This window comes from Danaus plexippus, chromosome 8, assembly GCF_018135715.1.
Source record: "Danaus plexippus chromosome 8, MEX_DaPlex, whole genome shotgun sequence".
In the NCBI taxonomy this organism is placed as follows: Eukaryota; Metazoa; Arthropoda; class Insecta; order Lepidoptera; family Nymphalidae; genus Danaus; species Danaus plexippus.
This window is the reverse complement of record NC_083542.1, coordinates 8,790,250-8,810,531: the sequence shown is the minus strand read 5'-3', so window position 1 is coordinate 8,810,531 and position 20,282 is coordinate 8,790,250. Positions and strand designations below refer to the sequence as shown.

General features: G+C 29.9%; 1 protein-coding gene across 1 annotated transcript in view; it reads left to right on the top strand.

Moving 5' to 3' along the window:
• The window catches only part of LOC116776297 (uncharacterized), a 67,968-nt gene extending 56,490 nt beyond the window's left edge, over nucleotides 1-11,478 (top strand). Inside the window, exons 5-12 of the mRNA XM_032669460.2 lie at nucleotides 620-703; nucleotides 3,456-3,554; nucleotides 3,728-3,846; nucleotides 5,010-5,165; nucleotides 5,737-5,971; nucleotides 6,087-6,299; nucleotides 7,832-8,084; nucleotides 8,686-11,478. Coding sequence (XP_032525351.2) covers nucleotides 620-703; nucleotides 3,456-3,554; nucleotides 3,728-3,846; nucleotides 5,010-5,165; nucleotides 5,737-5,971; nucleotides 6,087-6,299; nucleotides 7,832-8,084; nucleotides 8,686-9,909 — 2,383 coding nt within the window. The 3' untranslated portion in view covers nucleotides 9,910-11,478. The remainder of the gene's footprint in view (nucleotides 1-619; nucleotides 704-3,455; nucleotides 3,555-3,727; nucleotides 3,847-5,009; nucleotides 5,166-5,736; nucleotides 5,972-6,086; nucleotides 6,300-7,831; nucleotides 8,085-8,685) is intronic.
• Nucleotides 11,479-20,282: the final 8,804 nt, after the last annotated feature.

Sequence of the window (20,282 nt, the reverse complement as noted above, 5' to 3'; positions counted from 1 at the left end):
TAAAGAATGAACCGTAATATTTGGTTAATTATTAGATTTGCAAATGCAAATGCTGTTAAAAATATTTATTTATTATTTAGAAAATAGTGACAAATCAACAGTGGGTTTTGTAAACTACCTTCCAATATAATTTCAGTCTTTCTTTCATATTTTCAGTTTTAGAAATGTAATCACGATACAAATCTTGCGAAGTGTTATTACAAAGACTGAAAATATAATTGCCGAAAGATTTACTTAAAAGAACCATAGGGGCTGCCATATTGGTATTATATGTTTCAAATGCGCCCTTTACTTTGCCCCAATTCAGCAGCCGTCTGTAATATACACAATAAAATGTAAATTTTCACTTCAAAATTACAAAATGTAACCAATTCTAGCGTAATTAATTCTAGACATGAATTTTTCAAATATGTAATAGTCGTCTGTCGTAGAAATCATTACCATTCATAATTTCCAAGGTTGGCTCTCAGCCAAATACCAGCTACACTTTATGTACATTTTTTTACTGTTATGTCCTTACTGCCGTTATTGTTCATTGGTTCGGTCATAGGAGAAATAATGATAAAGCCAAAATAAAATTCACATTCTGTATGTTTTCAAATATTTTGTATTGTTATAGAGCGGAGCAGCAATTTGAGGTTTATCTTCGTTACGGCCAGCATCCCGAACTGTATCCAAATAGACGCGGTGAAGTTGTTGCTGGGTGAGTAAATATTTATATGAAGAAAAAGTAAATGACTGTAGAAAACAAATACAAATTAGACTGATATAAACAACGATGTCAGTAAGTATGTAGCATATAATTGCTATCCCAATATTAGAAATGTATATGACGGATGAAGGCTTTGTATTGTATGAGACAGATGTTAGTGAGTAATATAATTACACTGTTGTATTCACATAACATAACATTTTGAATAATGTTTAGCAAACAGTACGTGTTTCTATTAGGGTTGTAAAGATATTAAACTTCACATTGAAAGTAACAGCTTCTGATAATACTAAATATAATATGATTTCAACAACATTCCTTTATTAATATCTTCTATAATCTGAAAGTTTTAAGCAATAAGGTGTAGGTCAAATGTTGCGAACTAAGAGTCCCACATAAAATAGCTCGTAATATGAAAAATTAAATTAAATTCAACAACTGCTGTCGTAGTTCTCAGTAAATCATTACTTAATAAAATTTTTCATACTTAATATTGACTTGGATAAAATACGTTTTTGTTGCAATTTGAGTTGCGATTTACAGACATAAAACATGACGCTTGACATATCGCGATCATATTTCACAATTTTAGCTCGAAATTCCAAAGTTGAATTTTCCGTTTACGAACAAAACCGTTTGCTATTTTTGATCGTATGATATTGGTTCATCCCTGAGGCCTTATACAGGGGTTTCATTGTATAGGTTTTTATTTATAAGTACCTTAGATTTCGCTTCCCAACTTGTTTAACAAAATACCTTTTTATTTTGATCTTCAGAATTTCTGATAGAAATAGAAATATATTAAGAAACTTTTCTTCTAACAAAAATAAATAATGTTTTGTCAACCCTATAACATCGTTTGTCACCGTCTAATGTCAACAAAATAATTTATTGCTTGATAATTGCAAAACTAAATGTATATACAATATATTTATATATTTTGTTTCCATTTACACTGGTTGGTGAATTTAGGCTGAACTAAAGAATGGAAGCGATTTATTTTGACTTTTTCTTTAATCGATTTGGTTTAACTATAATTCTTTGGGTAATTCAAATGGAATGCATCAAAAGATGAGTGTTAGCAATAATACACATGGAACATAATTTTATTATCTTTTCTATTTTTCACAGTGAGAAATGGTTTCGATTATTGCCGGTTAGTTATATTATTACAAAAACTAAATCAATTCACTCAACATTAGCATCAGTTGTGAATTCAACAAAGCACTCAGTATTGGAACCCCTGAACTAACTCTAAATCTTCTAAATCCCCATCAATTACTAAAGTCACCTAAATTGTCGCGAATCATTTTCTGTCAGAATCCAAATGGCCATCGCTTTGATAGCTACGTGATCGAAATATTTAATAGATCCCGCAGAGTGGAATTGTAATAAGTTTACGTATTATTGTGTCTGGATCTGTTTCTGATACACTCTTTTACCTATTTGGAGATATTAGTATTTACGAAAAAACATTAATACCAGCCCGAATTGATTCACAAACAAATAAAAAAAAAATCACAATGAATATTTCATTACCGTGAAGCCTCGCACAAAATTTATGAGTGATATGTTTAAAAGATATTTTCTTTTTATATCAATTTGCCAAGGAAGTGCTATATCATTTTTCTTTTCCATCAATATTTGGATATCCGCCAATTTCATTGTCACGTCACCTGATTCTGTCTTTCACTTGGGCGTACGATTGAGGTTGAAGTATAATAAAGTATTCTTGTGTTTTTAATGCCTCAATAATATTTTTTGGGGAAAAATATACCATGACATTAACAGACAAAGGCTTTTAGAAATTGCTTTTAGTATATATCACAATAATATCAACGAAAATGTCTATACGAAGCTTGTTTTGAGACCATTTACAAGACTCTTTAAATAAATATTTTGACATTCTTAATTTGGATAATATAATTAATATTTACAACTGCTCTACTAAAACATTTTAAGTACAATGTGTAGTCGCTAAATTATTTTCAGTGCAATGTAAAAACAAAGTTGTGTTAATTTTTTTTATTAATATTCATTATAGCTTAATTGCCCTATAGGTGATTTAAAAACATTTAACGTTTATTCCTAAATGTGTATATAACACGTCTGTTACGTTCAACCAAAAAAATGAATTGTTATGGCAAAGTAAATGTAACTATTAGTAATTAAAGTAAATTATGGTCCGTTAAATTCAATCCACAGCTAAAATGTATAAAGTTAAATCAAACTCGCTTGTAACTATCATATAGATAATTTATATTTTAAATTTCAAACACGAGATTGACAAATATTCGCTTTCAGTGAAATTGTATTTAAATTTTAATCGCGAGTACTGCTGTTGTTATTTCAGCGCCTGCTATTGACACATGATTGTGCGAATGTATCGTAATGGCAAAATAAATCGCTGAATGTCACCCGACGCCATTGAGAATTATATTACGGCACTGATTTACAAAGTAAACGTGTTGAAATATAGCCGGGTATAATTAATGTACTGGGACATTGAATGGGGTTATATTATAAATAGAACAAAGCCTTACAGAATGAAAAGTGATGCTACTTGTTTTAAAGAGGTTTAGTTGGTTAATTACCTATTTTTTTCTTGTTGTTTAATGCAAAACAATGGATAATTTCAAGACTATAATTCCTTTTGAAACAACAAAAGAGAAAAATAATTCTGCAATATGCATTGATGTTTTTTAAATCCGATGGTTTTCTATTTCATTTTAATTCTATTCAGGTCATATTGTGAACGAGTTTTTCGAGATTGTCGTCTTCAGACATGCTACGTGCAATCCGCGGCGTATCCCGGCGTGTATCCCAGAAATCTACATTGCAGGTGATTCATTTATTTCTTTGTAATTTTATAGATATCATTTTATTTATATTAACCGTTTGAGTAGTAAATCCGAAAAATATTAGTTTTGTTTTAATAATTACTCGCGAAAGTCTTAGATCTCATCACGTCTGACGTCTATTAACTACTATCATTTCATTCTCAAAATCATTCAGGTACCACTTGAATACTCGTCTACCGTACATAAAATTGTACATTGAAAATGAGGAATTCAACATAGACGGACAGCGATGCGAGAATATAATGACGTGCCCCATGAGGCCAATTACTTCAGGTAAGATATAGCTGCTTAAACAATAACTCTCCGTGACGTGTGTCTTGTTTGTTTAACTTTCTGTAACTAGTGATGTATTTTAGATATTATAACAGTTTTTGAAGAACATTTATTTATTATATATCAATACTGTAACAGTCGTACTTAAAAGAAAATAACATTAAAAGACTATTAGACGATTCAATAATAAGTATTAACAGTACTTTACTTAATTTGATGTCACGAAACATAAAAACGCTATAAAATCTTAGACGGACTTAGCAACTATTTAAAGAAGACTAATTTAAAATTTCTCTCATAATAATAAAGAGGCCACAGTTCATTTTATAATAAAACCATGAAATACCTTTTAAAGTTATGAGAAGCTAACTTTTGCGTGAGACGAGACGCTGGACAAAAGTCGGTGACTTCCATAAAAGTAGTCTCAACTTTGTGAGAAAAGCTCGACCACAATAGCCTTATAAATAAAGGATCTAAGGACATTGTACGTAATAAGGAGACTAGTTGAAACATATTGCTAGAAATATCACTTCACAAATGCATCTCTGCTGCAAAAGAGGATTTTTATCCCTTTCTATTTGAATAAATTTTAAAACCACATTGTCATAACTTAAATTTAAAAATCTGAACTTAACTAAAATGAATAGATAGTTAGAGAAAATACGCTTTATTTAAGTTGCGATTACTAGACGATAATATTGTGTTGTTTATAGTGTATAGCAACTAAGTGAACTAATGTCTTTCTATATTATATTGGTATAATGTTTTCCATTCTTAAAAGACTACAATTATATTTAAATATATTTTTTGTAAACAGATTATATATATTTTTTGTATTATGTATCATAAACTCATTTCGAATTATACCATTTTATTCAAAAAGTGACCCAAGGGTAACGAGGGTAATCCAAGTTTTGACACTTCTTAAGAACGTAATAATGGTAAAAAGTTTTCACAAAACCGCTGCGTTAATGCCTATTATTAGATGTCTGTTATTTATGGTTGTAATAAATTATCGGCACACCTCTCTGGAATAATGATAGGAAATATATCTCAAAAGAAATGGATTATGTTGTAGTACCTAGAGGTTTGCTGCTACCACAAATATATTGAAAGAAATATTTACAACAAATTTTTCGATTTCAATACGATTTTTATTTTAGGTTCAGAAAATTGCCCATACGATTATATCAAGATTTACGACGGTAAAGACGAATCAGCATCGGTGATCGGAACTTTCTGCGGAATGGGAAAGTTCCCCTACTCCATTATCGGCACATCCCAGGATCTATTCGTGGAATTTGTTAGCTCTCCTGCAGGTATGAACTTTGTCGGCCTTATACAGATTGCATTTAATGTTAAACAGATTAATTGAAGTATAAAATTTATGTCATCTGACAGTATGAGGACAAATATTTATATTATTTTTATAATAATGACACATCCAGCACCATTTCTCCGAAACGAAGCCATATGTTTAATCGCTGAGACTACTAAATATGAATTCGTTGTAAAAAATATCGATCTAATAATAATAAATCGAGTAATGTCTATTATTTTACATAATATTGTTACGTCATTAATGCGAAAATGATATATCTATTTGACAGGGAAAAAATTAAATATAAAAACTTAAGCATCTCGTACAGCCCAAACGCTCAGTGCTTTGAAACAGTTGTAATTCAATCAATTCTATTGCCCTTCAAGTGATTATTTTGCTTATTATTAGCATAGATATGACTCCCCTACAAATAACACGTAGAAAAATTAACCTTTTTAAGCAATAATAATTTAAAACTTATACAATCAGACTTGAATTATATATGTTTCTCAACATATTTATGCTGTCAGAAAATGACAATAAATATTTAAATTCTACTTTAATATCAGGTCCCCTCCTTAACACTGGATTTCATTTCAACGTCGGGAACTGGCCAGGTCATGTAGAAGCACCTGGATCCAAGATCGGGAGCTGCGATTGGCTTCTTACAGCCGAATCCTTAAAGAAATCTGGTGATACGGAAGGAATCTTTCTCTCAGTGGCCCATTGGTACCCTCCCCATACATCATGCACTTATCTCATGCAAGGTTTCCCTGGACAAGTAGTTAGACTTTATTTTCCAAGGTAAGAATTATTTTAATTTATTCCACTATTGAAATCAACAGCGTCATTTAAATAAGCAATATAATTAATATTACGTTACAGATTAAGGCATTTCTAAAAGCAATTTTTTTTTAAGCTTCCGGATTAATCGTATAGAATCACCAATAGTACCATGGACCGGAGACTGCGGAGAATCCCTCACTCTGTATGACGCTCCTAGACCCGATGACGCGAAGATTATCAAAACATTCTGCGACACTTTTAGCAGACCAATGGAGAAACATGATTTTGTATCCACCGGCAACGCAATGTTTGTGAGATTTGAAAGTAAAACTGGAAGTTATAGTGGGTAAGTTTATTATTTATATGTATCTATTATATAGAGTTGAAAAACATTTTATTGGAAAATGGTTTAGATATTTTATTTTCAGCAAAAGATTTCTAAGTCACTCTGTTTTTTAATTCATATTCAATGTGTGCTGTGATTTTATTGATGGGGTAAAATTAATAATTTATTAATTAAATTAGTATATTAAAACACACAAACTGAATCATTTATTATGTCCATATAAACAACGAAAACAAATGAAAGCATAATCACAAACCACAAAGCCACTTTCACCACAATGTTTACCTTTGAAATAGCTTTCATTAATGATCTGCCAGTTTCACATAGTATTTATTTACTGCGTGATGGAAATAATACCGAAAATTATAAGGAAAATCAGAGACCAAAAGGAAAAAGTAGCGAAAGTCAAAACTATAACACAAAACGACGCCATAATGGATACCGACCGTTATAAGCAGGGAAATATTGTATTGTGGATAACACGCAAAGGGGTCGAAATTAAGAGACAATAACATGCCTACTATAATATTAAATAGAAACTAAAGAATATTTTGCTGCGTTTGTATAATTACAAAAAAAAATAACACTAAATTAAATTGAATTGACTAAATTGAAATAAATTGGTATAAAAAAAAACAATGGTTTGTAAGTGAAACTGTGCTTTTCGTTTAAGAATATACATAATAAGTGAAATATCTTATGTTTATATTCGGTACCCGCATATTAATCATACTCATACATACTCATTTGAAATGATTTCTAAATAAACGTAAATTGCTGTGTTACCAATTATAAGGATTTTAATATTTCTGCAAATTTTTAACAAAACTCCATGTAACAAAAACCTATGTTATTCTCTTCTATGCATTCTTAGAATTCGACGCCTGGTTTTAATTAATTAAAATAGGTTTGTCGTTGGAGAAATCTATGCGGTTAATAGGTCTCTAGGATAAAGTGAACATTAAGTACCTGGAATATGAGAGCAAGCATAAATAATAAATTAAAAAGACAGATCTTTACCGTACGTTTTCCTTATTTCCGTTGAAATGTATAATTTGATAAAAAGAAAAATAAAATTTTTGAGTAACTTCACAGGATAGTTAGTGTGCGTTAAAGTAAAAATTCAGTCTCTTTAGGATTTTTGAATTAATATTAATAATTTTGAAATACTAAGTGTGCTATTTCATTAGCTCATCGAAAGGAGTGCAATGATTAGTTAGGAAAACATGTTTAAGCGCTCATAACGAATTTAAACCAACACAGCATAGCAGTTCATTACATTTTAATACAGAAAGGGCTAAGTAACCTTCACTCGTCAAATAAATTTTTGGTTAAAAAAATCTACTCTACACAAATTTATGTGAGGCGGTGGCACTTCATAAGTAGAGCCAGAGTATATGGGCAGAATCCAAAAAACAGTCTAAAACTGACTACGCGACACTATATCTGTCTGAACCACGAGAGGCACGACAAATAATACAAATATAACAATAATTTATTGAACATTTCTATTATAAAAACAAATATTTCAGGTCATCTCTTTACTACTGGGCGCATTACGACTTCTTTAACAACACACGTTTTGGGGAACCTGTTCAAGGAACAGCCTGTGATGAGGTCATAGCTTCTTGGAAACAAAGAGCAGGCAGAATCAGATCACCTCTCAATACTTTAGTGTATAAACAGGCCCCACCTGGCGAAGATGTTCATTGTTTATATAGATTCGTGACCGACAAGAGAATTTACGCTCGGGTTATACTTACTATACTCAGCGTTAATTTCAAGGTAAATATTGTCTAGTAGAAAATTTAATTAATAGTAAGTTTCTTATCGAGAATTTCTTGAAATAAGAATTGTTTAAAATTAATTCTGTATTACAAATAAAGTAGTATATAATAAACACATTTAAAACATAAAACCACTTTTAATTTCATTTTCATGACAAAACTTTTTATCTCAAGATTACAAACGATAAGAAACTTTAACCGTGAACAGCACCTCAGTTCGTAAAGTTCATTTGTTTATTTCATTTTCGTATTCCGGTTTCGTCCGCTGAGATCTATTTAATATGTAAATCTAAATAAAAAGTTATGTCTGCATTTGTATTTACCTACAAATTTAAACTTTTAAAGCAAAACCCAATGTTCCGTTAAATTGCCCATAAACTCTACCTTCAGTAAAATAGGCTTTCATGTATTTTACTCCACGGGTTACATTGTATTATAAATTAAAACATTAATGAGCTCTGCGCGCGAGCTGAACTTTTACGAGGCTATAGTATATAGTTCTTTCTAGATCGCTATCTGAACTTAATAATACTTATACTTGCAAATAAAGTTTTTGTTTTACTAAATAAGTTAATAGTAAATTAGAGTTTTGGTTTCAGGAACATCCATATACTCCTGTTTCATGTCAAAACTGTTATGAAGATAGGGCGGACAAGCTTATTATTTGGGAGCCATTTCCGACTGGTAAAAGTGCGAACACAACAATGGGAATTACTACAACACCGTTACCATTACATTTAGCTGTACAGAGATCAATCGGATCTTGCTTATGCGCCAAACATGCCAATTCTGTATCTAGGGTTAGACCATACAGAATAGTATCATCGGGAGAGACATTAAACCTTCAACTAATAGTTGATAATGCCCATGCAGCTGCTTCTTATTTCAAAAATCCTTCACCCCTTTTTGAAGCAAGATATGAATTTGTTCACGGACCTTTGTGCGGCCCACCAGTGTTGGCTGCAGCATCAGATGGAGAGATTGTGTATCCGCACTTAGAAGCTTTAGGTTATACAGAACCTCCAAAAAGAATTCAATGCATTTGGGATCTTGAAATAGAAGAAAAGAGAGATATATGGCTGCACTTTGACAGTATTAAATTTGCATCACGTCATTGCGATGATGGAAATATACAAATTTATTTACCAGGTCGTGTGGAGTCTTACTTATCAATTTGTGGAGAAAATGTATCTTTGGCTCGTGAATTGCCAATTTTATCAGCCGGTGAACTAGGATTTGAATCATTAGATGATCCATTGGTTATGGAAAAAGAAAAAACAAGATCAATAAGAATTGTTTTTATTGGTAGTGCATCACCAGCACGTGCATCGTTTAAAATTGCTTGGACAGGACTGTTCCATTTACCCAAAAATTCTGATGGAACACTTATGACATCACGTTTGACAGAAGGTGGATCTCTTAACCCTGATTCAGGACATGGGTGTGACTTTATCTGTCCTGGAGATGAAGCTCTTTGCATACCAGCCCGACTTATTTGTAATGGCGTGGTAAATTGTCCTAATGTTACTTCTACAGAGAAAAAATATTGGACTGCTGAAGAAAAGCGTGCAAGAGAAGCTTATGCTGAAGATAGCTTACGGCGTCTAGGTTACTTGGATGTACTAAATGGAATATCTTTAGGGAAACTCAGTGATGAGGCACCAGAATTATGTGCGGGTGCTAGAAGCGCAGGTGAAAGTGATTGGTTAGCTCCTGTTTTAGGAGCAGTGCTTGCATTTGCTATTGGTGTATGTGCTCTAGGCGCGGCTTGGCGTTTATGTTGCCGCAAGCGATCACCCGATGAGGAGTCTTTGGATTACTGACACGCGGCACGCGGCGCACCACATGCGCCGCCTACCCTTCACTCACGATCTTCATCTAGAGATTTACATCTAGATTGGAGTTTGCATTGACAGACACTTTATTGAGCGTCCAAAATTTTTTCTCTTCATTAAATGTTTCAATTCTAAATTTAAAACTGAATTTTTTGATCTTGATTACTCACATTAGAAAGTGTATTTTTTACTATTGAATTGTTTATTTTTTAATATACATATAACACTACACTTATTCATATCACACTAACTCAGCGTACGATAATTATATTTTATTACTATATATCTCCTCCTCTTCTGTGGTCTTGCTCCCCTTTTCTTCAAAAAATATTAAAACGGCGCTCAGTATTGTTTTGTAATTAGTGTAAATACCTTGATAGTTATCCCTACAGTTAAAGAATGCTTCAGAGGAATGATCATAGGTTACAACAAGGTGATAGTAGTCGTAGTAATTAAGAATTTGTCATAATAATCATGGTTAATGATATTTGAGTCATACCTGTATATTTTCAAATAAATCGTGTGTCAAGTATATCAGCATTTAAAAAACTGTATGACGAATGATTGCATTCGAAAATGAATTAAACAACATAGAGTAATAATGTTTTCAGAATAAAAATCAATAGTGAAGAATCGAGTAGAAATACTATGAAATTATAATGCAATAACAGAGAGAGCGGTTGCGTGGTCAAAGTTGGATAATAAAAGCCTGCAGGTGAACTAGTTCACTTCAAAGTTACAGATGGAACCGACTTAAAATTATAAAAGTTGGTGCTGAGAATTTTCCTCTTGATATTTCATTATTTTATAGACAAAATTGTTCTCGTGTTGATTACCGTAAAATGATTACGATGTAAATATGAATAGGCGTTTATAAAAATAGTAATGTGTTACAAGCAGTTCACTGCCATCAAAGATTACTTTCTTTTTCGTAATATTCTTAATTTAAAGCTTAAATAAATAGATTAGTTGTTATATTCAATTTGCAATAATTTAAATTTAATATTATAGTTACGATTCGTTCAACTATACTAATTGTTTCTTAATACAGCTTGAAGTAAAATATGTACCGTGAAAATGTATTTAAAATTTTTAAACACTTAAAAAGTGCTAAAAATTATCCCTTCAAAACTACGTTCCTTAAAGAAGATAAAGAGGTTTTCAGATAAATATCCTCAACTACAATTTTAATCATCGTAAACCTTAAAGTACAATTTTACTTTAAGCTTGCTATTAAATAGAGAGTAGTAAAACGTTTTAATTCGGATACGGTAATTACATTCGAAATACATATCTGAATTAATAATTTGAATAAAATTTTAAACTTTTTCACGTTAATATTATAATTTGTGGTATATAAACTCCCTTTGACTTTAACGAACGAATAAATCTTTTAAATTTAATGTAAATAAACAGCGATTATAATAATTCTGATCACCTAATTACCGTATCTGATAAATGATTATTACAACGCACATTAATTTAGAGGCGAAATTAATTTTGTGAAGCATTTTTTTGTAAAACACAATTATGATAGTTTATATGAATAAAATGTTAACAAAATAAATATATTTTGTACAAATATGTATTTAATTTATTAAAATTACCAATTCTCCGTTTCTTTTTCTTTTTCTTGTTCTTTTATTTTATCGTTCCCTTTATCACATATCACATTCGGGTGGGGTTTGCGCTTCTGGTTTATATTTACTATCTTCTCTTGAACTAAAGTTCAAGTACTTATATGTTCCAGTCAATTCAAAACCATTGGCTCCGAAGCTGGATATATGCTTAATTTATAAAATATAAAATTAATAAATAGCCTAAACCGAAGAAGGGATTCGTTATTGAAATGCAGACCATACTTACTACTATCTAATTATATATAAAACAAACTGAATACTATAAGGAGTACTCTTCAAGGCACCACTTTTAAATTGTAATTATAATCGATTTAACAAAATCTGTTGTAAATATTTAAAATTGATGCAAAACTGTTCTAAAACCTACCTGCCATATAACTATGGACTGAAATATTTAATCTTTAACCTCTAAAGTAAATAAAGTACACAATGTCCAAATCAAATCGACTGTTACCCACTACTGTGAAGACATAATTTTCTTTTGATATATGAAAAAACTAGTAATCTACTGCTTTTGGCAATAGTTTTTATTGTCATAAAGTTAACTTTATTATAATTATCAATTTTATAAATACCACAAAACTGATTTCCATATGCAAATATATTGCCTTGTGTGAGAACTTTATTATAATATAAATTTGATAGCATTTTTACTACTTGAAATCCTTAGTATAGAAGCTTACCGTATATTTTTATTATATATACAAACAGTTACGGTTAGAATATATAATCTTCGAATATAGTCTTTTTAGAAACTGTCGTTAAAATTTTTGCTAGCTATGCGAACAGTCTATCCAAGAATTTGTCTTTTTTTAAAGTCTATTTTTTGAAATATCCTATAATTATAAAAAGTCTATTTTTTGAAATATCCTATAATTATCAATAGCGAGTAATATATACATATTTATATATAAAAGAAACCACTTCTTACTATGATTAAAATTAACTAAAGCAATTTTTGTTCGCAAGACAAAAATATCAGTCAAGATCTAAATAAGTTACTTAGCGGTAAAGTTACTTACAGAATCATTAAAAAAGCTGAAGCGGAAATACCTTAAGAAGAAAGTTAATTAGGTCTACGGAGCGTACCATCGTTTGTTTAACTTAACTTAAAGTTATGAAACTAATGATTGGATTAATAATGCGATAAGTGAAGCGAAGATTTTAATTAAGTACTTTTATTTTATCGCTATATCAGCTCATATTTTTACAAGCTATAAAACCTCCATTGTTTCCTTTTATTAATAAAAAAAATCTATTGCAATTAAAACACATTCAGCTCTGTTTATTAATTGAAAAATCCTGTAGATTATGCGATATAATATGCGAAATTTGTACATAAAATTCTTATGTCATAAAGTAATTAATGATTGATGTGCTTAAAATTTAAAGAAAATTTTAAAACATGTTACAAAAAAATACTACTTACTCGTAACAACTATAAATACTGCAAGTATTACGAAGAAATAACAACCTTGTAGTTTTAATTTGCTTATAATTGGACGTGGTCAATTTAATTAAATGTCAAATAAGTTAAGAGTGAGTGAATGAGTGTAGTGTTAAGATTTTAAAAGTAAAAGCCTATAAAGTGACTGTCCACTGTAGTGCACTACTCAATACATTTGCTATTTGTTGGGTCATTACCAATACTTTTATATAAAATTGCTACAAGTTTTTAGACAATATTTAACTTCATCCTAAAGACTATTTATTAATTTACCATCATATGTAAGAAAAAAATAGGTGAAAAAGTTGACACATTAAACAATCAAAGGCAGTTCCAATACGGTTTTGTTTGGTGTGATTAAATTAATTTGGAAATATATACATTTTTTTTATTCTTTAAGTTATAGGTTTGTTACAGAAGGGGTTATAAGGAATTATATAAATTAATTAAGAAAGATTCCTCTTATTATGTTTTATGTCGTCTAAAACATATTTATAAAATTAATTATCTTTTAGGATAAAAATTTCGTCATGACACAAAGTTTAAAATGATTACGAGGCATAACGTTATCTGAAGTCCCCTCAAGTCCATTTTGATATGGGCCTCATAATTTCCACCCTTGTCACATATGACATGTTTATGGTGGAATATTCTTGTTATTGTTCTTGTTTCTTTTACATTTATATAAATCCTTTGTAACTTCTATAACTATTAACTAAGTATACTGAACTTAAGAAATAATCTGTGCACATATTGGCAGGGTAATCCATTTATTGTTTTTAAACTCTTAAAGCAAACATCAAATACGAGTACATGTTATTTAAATAATAATAAAACATGCCCTTTTCAATGTCAGAACTCAGAAATCACTCAAAGAGATCACGGTTGCTGCAAAGTAAAGTCTGTAAAATAATTGAGCTCCGATACCAAATATACGCGTTACACATAATGACTAACTTCCGACTAATTATGTAGGTAGATCGCAAATAACACGCGAATTGGGAGGTACTCCCTGGATGAACCGACTTTTGTACTTTTTGAATCATGAATTATTTGTGCTATTTAGTGATTTCCATAAAAACGACTTTTAACCGGTTTTTTACCTCTAATACCCCTTACTGCGTCCGGAGTGTGAAGTTTTAAAAAACGAGATAGTAAATCCGAAAATATTAGTTTAATTTAAATAAATATCCGCGAAAGGCTTAATTATCATTTTATTTCAGAATTCTTAAAAGTTACCCGAAAAACGTTATCATGCACGTATTATATAATAATAAAATGCATTATATTGACATCTCAGTTGCCTGAAAGTATACAACGTCTATTCAAGACTCAACGAAATAAACTTGAAATGTATAAATTTATCTACTTATGAAATTGGTATTTTATTAACGAAATTTATGTTATTTATAGTAAATGCATAAAAATGCTTATGAAAAACAGGAACGAAAGAAACACTATAGTTTTATAAAATTAAGGGAATACAGGTTCTTATAAATTAAGATTGTTAATTATTCAAACGCCTTTGAGGATTTCTGTGTATAAGTAAGTATAAGTACAAATATAAGTTAAATCATCATAAAAAAAGTTGGCAACGGTGTACCCAATTCTAGCAAACAGCAGTTTTACCGGATAAAAACGGAGAGACCTGGAAATGCAAATAAGTAGCAGTATTTACAGTTGTTGTATGCAAAACAAGGATAGTTCCTTAAAATAAATCTTTTTATAATAAACAAATCAAGTTTTTATTTATAATTAAATAAGAATTTAGTTTGAAGAAATGAAGAGTGTAAAGTTTTGTACTTAAATATGTAAATTAGTCACCATGACGTATTTTTTTAGTACTTATGTGAGATAAACTATTCAATTCTACTCTAATAAAAAGCCTTACAAAAGAACTACATATAATTTTTAAACAAAATCAAATTCTATTGTCAATATAAAGTAACAAATATAAAATGATTTAAGTCATGTATGTAATTTAAATACTAAGATTTTTTTCAAAGAACCAATTTTGCAAAATAAATCAAATATAATGATTTATAATGGAATCAATAAACTTTTAAGACAAACGTAAGATTTAACCAAAGTTGGAGTGAAGCTTTCATATTTCAAAGCGAATGCCTGAAGGAGATTCTTAACGTATTCATGATTTGAAATGAATATTTTGAAGTGATATAAAAACTATGAAAATAATTTGCTATAAACTGTCTGCGTGGCCCATAGTTTGGCATTTGCATTTCTTCTCCTAATTTCTTTTCAATGATTAAAAATGTTTGGTTACGGATGAATAACATCCAGTTGTACAATTTAATGATTGTTCCTGTTGATATTAGTGGATAGTAGGTGGACCTTGTATTTTTTTTGTATTTTAATATTGTCTTTCATTGATTTACATTATATAAGTCATCTAAAACTGAAGTATTTACATACGAGGATGCTTGATATAAATTCATTTAAAAAAATCTTATTACTTCTTTATTTAAGTTTGTCATTGGATACCAAACTGTTAAACTAATTTCATATGTGTAAATGATTGATGACCTTGTTTATCTACATAGTGGCAGTGCATTTTTTTTTATATCATGATGTTTTAAAACGAACTATCGATAGGATTATGAGTATGGGAGGAGCAGGTGCCATAACCGATACAGAGCCCATTGAACGAGATGGATGACGGTGGTCAACGTGAATGAATTATTACGAACGAGCTCTCATACAAAACGCTCTTCTATCCATAGGCAAAATTACGATAACGTACGAAAAGAATGTAATAAAATATTTGTAAAGATAAAATTACAAAAAAAAAAACATTTTTTTTATAAGCATAACTCAAAATGTCTCTGCCGCATTATCTTCCTGTACCCCCAAGTAATAGTGAATGTAACGAATGTTTTTACATTTATTCTTTTATCTCTTATTAATATACATTTATATTTTTTCAATTGTTTGTTTAAGCAGAGCTTAATACAAAATAGGTTTTTTTATTATTATATAATTTCGCTTACTACAATTTGTACGAGCACAAAATAAACCATATGAATACAATCCACTATTTAACAGAAATAATTAACTTAAAACAACATGTTAAGAAAAATTAAAGAGTTTTTAAAGTTAAGTATAAAACTTAACAATATATAAACATTACATATTTACTAGACTTTTCGCTTGGTTTGACATATGATAAAAGGTTTGACATATTAAAGACAAATATAACATACCATGTTTATTTTACAACATTTTAAAAGAAAGTAAATTTTCCGAAATTTGATAATTTTATAAAGTGTGCTAATTTCTAAAACTAATATTCATTATATATTTAAAATATTACGAAAAAATATTAAGCAACCAACATGAAATGTCCCTATCATTATTAATCTTTTGTTATGATTTGAATAGTTATTTATGTAAAACAAATATATAAATGAGAGTACAATAAATTTTGCTTAAAAGTAAATTTAAAAGATATACTAAAAAAACTTTATTTCTTAAAACGGTTCAATTAAAAAATAATTATAATTAGTATTAAATTTCGGAAACCGTAGCTTTATTTATTCTTTATCTATCATTAAGCTTAACCCAAAGTCCGTTCACATTAAACCAAAAAAAAGAGAAGTGTTAAAATAGTTCGTACCATGATAATATTGTAAACACATTGAAAAAAAAAATAAAAAGCCCATGTCGACCCCAAAGCTAAAAAAACACAAAGACTAGACAAAGTGCGTTAAAATTTGATAAGACTTTATAAAACAGCTTTTGATTTTTTTTTCCTACGATATAACTTTTATGACATAAAACGATTCAAAAGCCGAAAAGAATTTTGATAAACATAAAAAAATCCACGATTTAATCACCTGATTGGTCCTCTAATAAACAAGATACGTCCTAAAGACGTTTTCTTAGAGCCTGAGCAAAAAATAACAACACACAACGAATTCTGAACACTTATAGCTGAGAGCTTTTTTCTGATTTTATTCAAACACCCCATGTGTTAAAATTAAAAGCAATCAAACATTCTGCTGACTTTACATTAAATCATTGTGCACGTGCCCGTAACAATGGATGTGCAATGCACCATAAGTACCCATATACCTTTTTGTGCTGTCGAAGGACGACTGAGCCTCAGCTCAATCTAGATCTCAATCTAGCCTTTTAGAGGCACCTTTAAGATTTCACTAGCCCCTGGACTTCTCAGGACCGAATTTCAAGAATAGTTCACATTCGGCCAAACCCCTCCTGATGGTTTAAAGCATAAAATACATTGAAAATAAGATACTAGACCAAAGTTTTAAAATAGAAATCAAACTCCACAAATTCTTTGTACCGTACGAATTTCTCTTTCTTGTCTTTATACACAGAATTCCTGAAAAACTACATATTTAGACATGCATAAGCATTTCTGTTTAAAATACTTGAAATAAAAAAATAAACTTTGCACTTAGCGTATTAACATCATTTTCTCATTTTATCTCATCAACATTATTTTTGAGAATATTATCAAGTGAAGTGTTGTCGGTTAGATGGAAAAGTTCGGGTTTAGAAGTTGGTTGACAATAAGTTAGTGTCAGTTCAAACTTCACTCCCACCTGCAATGCAAAAACTGCATAACCAAACATCGTAGTGATAAGTTGACTCAAAGTGGTTGCAAAAACTAATTTATTATGTGGCATATGGTAATTGTCAAAAACGGTCCCGGACTAATTTTGAATAAGCAATAATTTAGGTTATATTTGATACTTAAGCGATGTAGAGATGTATTGTATCATTTTAAGGGCACTTGCACTGAAGGTAAAAGAAGAATAGAGAAAAGTGTAGGATCAGATGGATTGGTTTCTCCTTTTTTGTAATTTATTATTATTCAATAATTTGAAATTAAACAGAATCACAACAGATTCGTAGAATAGATCTACCAGGAAAGACTCATCTGTATTCAAACATGTTCTTATTATGAAAAAGTATTTACTTTTTGAATCCCTATATCTCATAAATTGTATCACACAAACAAAAATGTTAACAATTATCTAATCTACAATTTTTTTCAGCTAATTTTGATATCAGTTCCGGAATGACTGAAAATCATGAAATATCTATTTTTGTGGCACGATTCAGAGTATTTTTTTTTTTAAGTGATTGATTGAAGAATTTCTTTATATCATTTGTAACTTTCTTTTTAACAAATCTCCCAAATTTTGTTCTGGTGAAAATGTTCGTAGTCTCGGATTTATAAATTAAACGGACTACCAAGAAAGCATCGTTTATGTTACTAATACCATAATAAATGTTAAAATTTGCTTGACTTTCGTGGCATGGTGACACTATGGTCGTATTGACTCATTCAAAATTATTTACTTTGTCGCTGACAATTCAAAAAAAGATATCTCACAATGAATTTACGTAATACAATATATTATTCAGGTAGTAGGCAAACAGCTTGTAAAATTTACTGTAAAAGGGTAGAGTAAAGCCAGGGTTTTGACGAGGGTATGGCATGCTTCTAATAGCTATAAACAGTATTGAAAGTTCTACCTCATCGTTTAGTATTGAATTGCGTTTTGAACAACAGGATTTTTGAGGAATATTTTCCATATGGATCGCATGAATGAGGGCATAAAATAGTGTTAAGGCATAAATAATTTTGTCATTAAATCCTAAAACCTTATTTCAAATAAAAAAAATTGAATTCGTGAAAGTAAGTATATATCTTTTATACATAGTACATGTCCTTGAGAAACAATTTGCCACACAGATAAAGCAAAACAATCTTAAACAAAATAAATTACAGTAACAAAATGAAGGAAAAGTAATGAATATTAATTGCTTATTATTTCTTTTCTCTTTTATGTGTATATTCTTATAAAAACGAAAACAAATTTTGTAGAAACTGAAAAAGTTTTTGCTTATACATATGTTGAAGTGTATACAAGAAATTTATTTATATCGGTTGTGTAAAAGACTAACAAAAGGTTTTGTATTCCTACTTTTAAAAATAAATAAAACAGAATCGTCATAATTCCTCACGAAATTAACGTCGGAAGAACTATTTTCAACCGACTTTAAAAAAGGTTATCAATTCGTGTATATTTTTTTATTGTTTGTTATCTAATAATCTACGACTTTCGATGGAAGGTAGTTACCGTTGCCCATGGACATCTGCAACTTAAGAAGAATTGCAGATGCGTTGCCGACTTTGATTGTGGGAAAGGGCAGGAAAGATTGAAAAAAGGGAAAATCAATCGACTCTTTTACTCATCATACGAAACGCAGCTATTAAAGTCTACCTCAAGTCGATCTTCTGTGAGAAAGTGGTACTTCCCCGGTCAAGCCAGCCCATGTTCGAGCTCCTCATCTTGAAACAGGTGCTGTATCCTACGTATCTATTTTATAATTACTCTCAAAGACAAGAAAAAAAAATTATTTTTACTTACCTAAAAATATGTACTTTTGTTATTACCAGTTTTTAAATCTTTCATCTCCGAGTTCTCATATTTATTGTAACATATGTAATACATTAAGTGATATACAATTATTTTAAAAATTAAAGTAAGCTTTGATGTATACGAAATGTAATATTTTAAAAAGTGTTTTTTTTTATTTCAACATTTGTAGATTGAGAGTGATATTAATTTAAAATATAAAATCAATCAGAAACTTTAAACGACGCCAATATTTAATACTCAACAATTTATCATTACATCAAATTGCAGAATAACGTAAACACAAATTTCAAATTTCAACAACCAAGATAAATTGAATTCAAATCTCATTATTCTGTTTAGAGTTACATCAAGTAAAATTTAATTAATGTTCCAACTACATGGTTTGTATGAGACATTTGCTTCCAAAATACAAGATTATAGGTACGAATACGCATGAATGATTTAATAAGTTAATAAGTCTTAGTTACTACGATAACATTTTATTCTTTACGTCTATATTAAAATTTTATTCACTATTTATTTCTTTATATCCTTGTAGAGGCTTACTTATGTAAACAGTTTGTTTGTAAATAAAAATGTAATGATTTAGTCTACATTAACAAACCACGAGTAATCTGCTTACCAATTAGTGCAGCTTAACGTTAATCCGCGCGAAACAAAGCTGGAAATAACTACAACACCATGTGAATAAGCAAACAGGGAAGATTAGTGCAGGCGCGAATTTGTTTTAATTACCGACAAAATCTCTGTTTGCTCAAAACTATACAAGCTGGTAATCCTATTATACTTGAGTTCCACTTCACGAAAATGGTTCCTTTATTTTCGTGAAACCGAGGT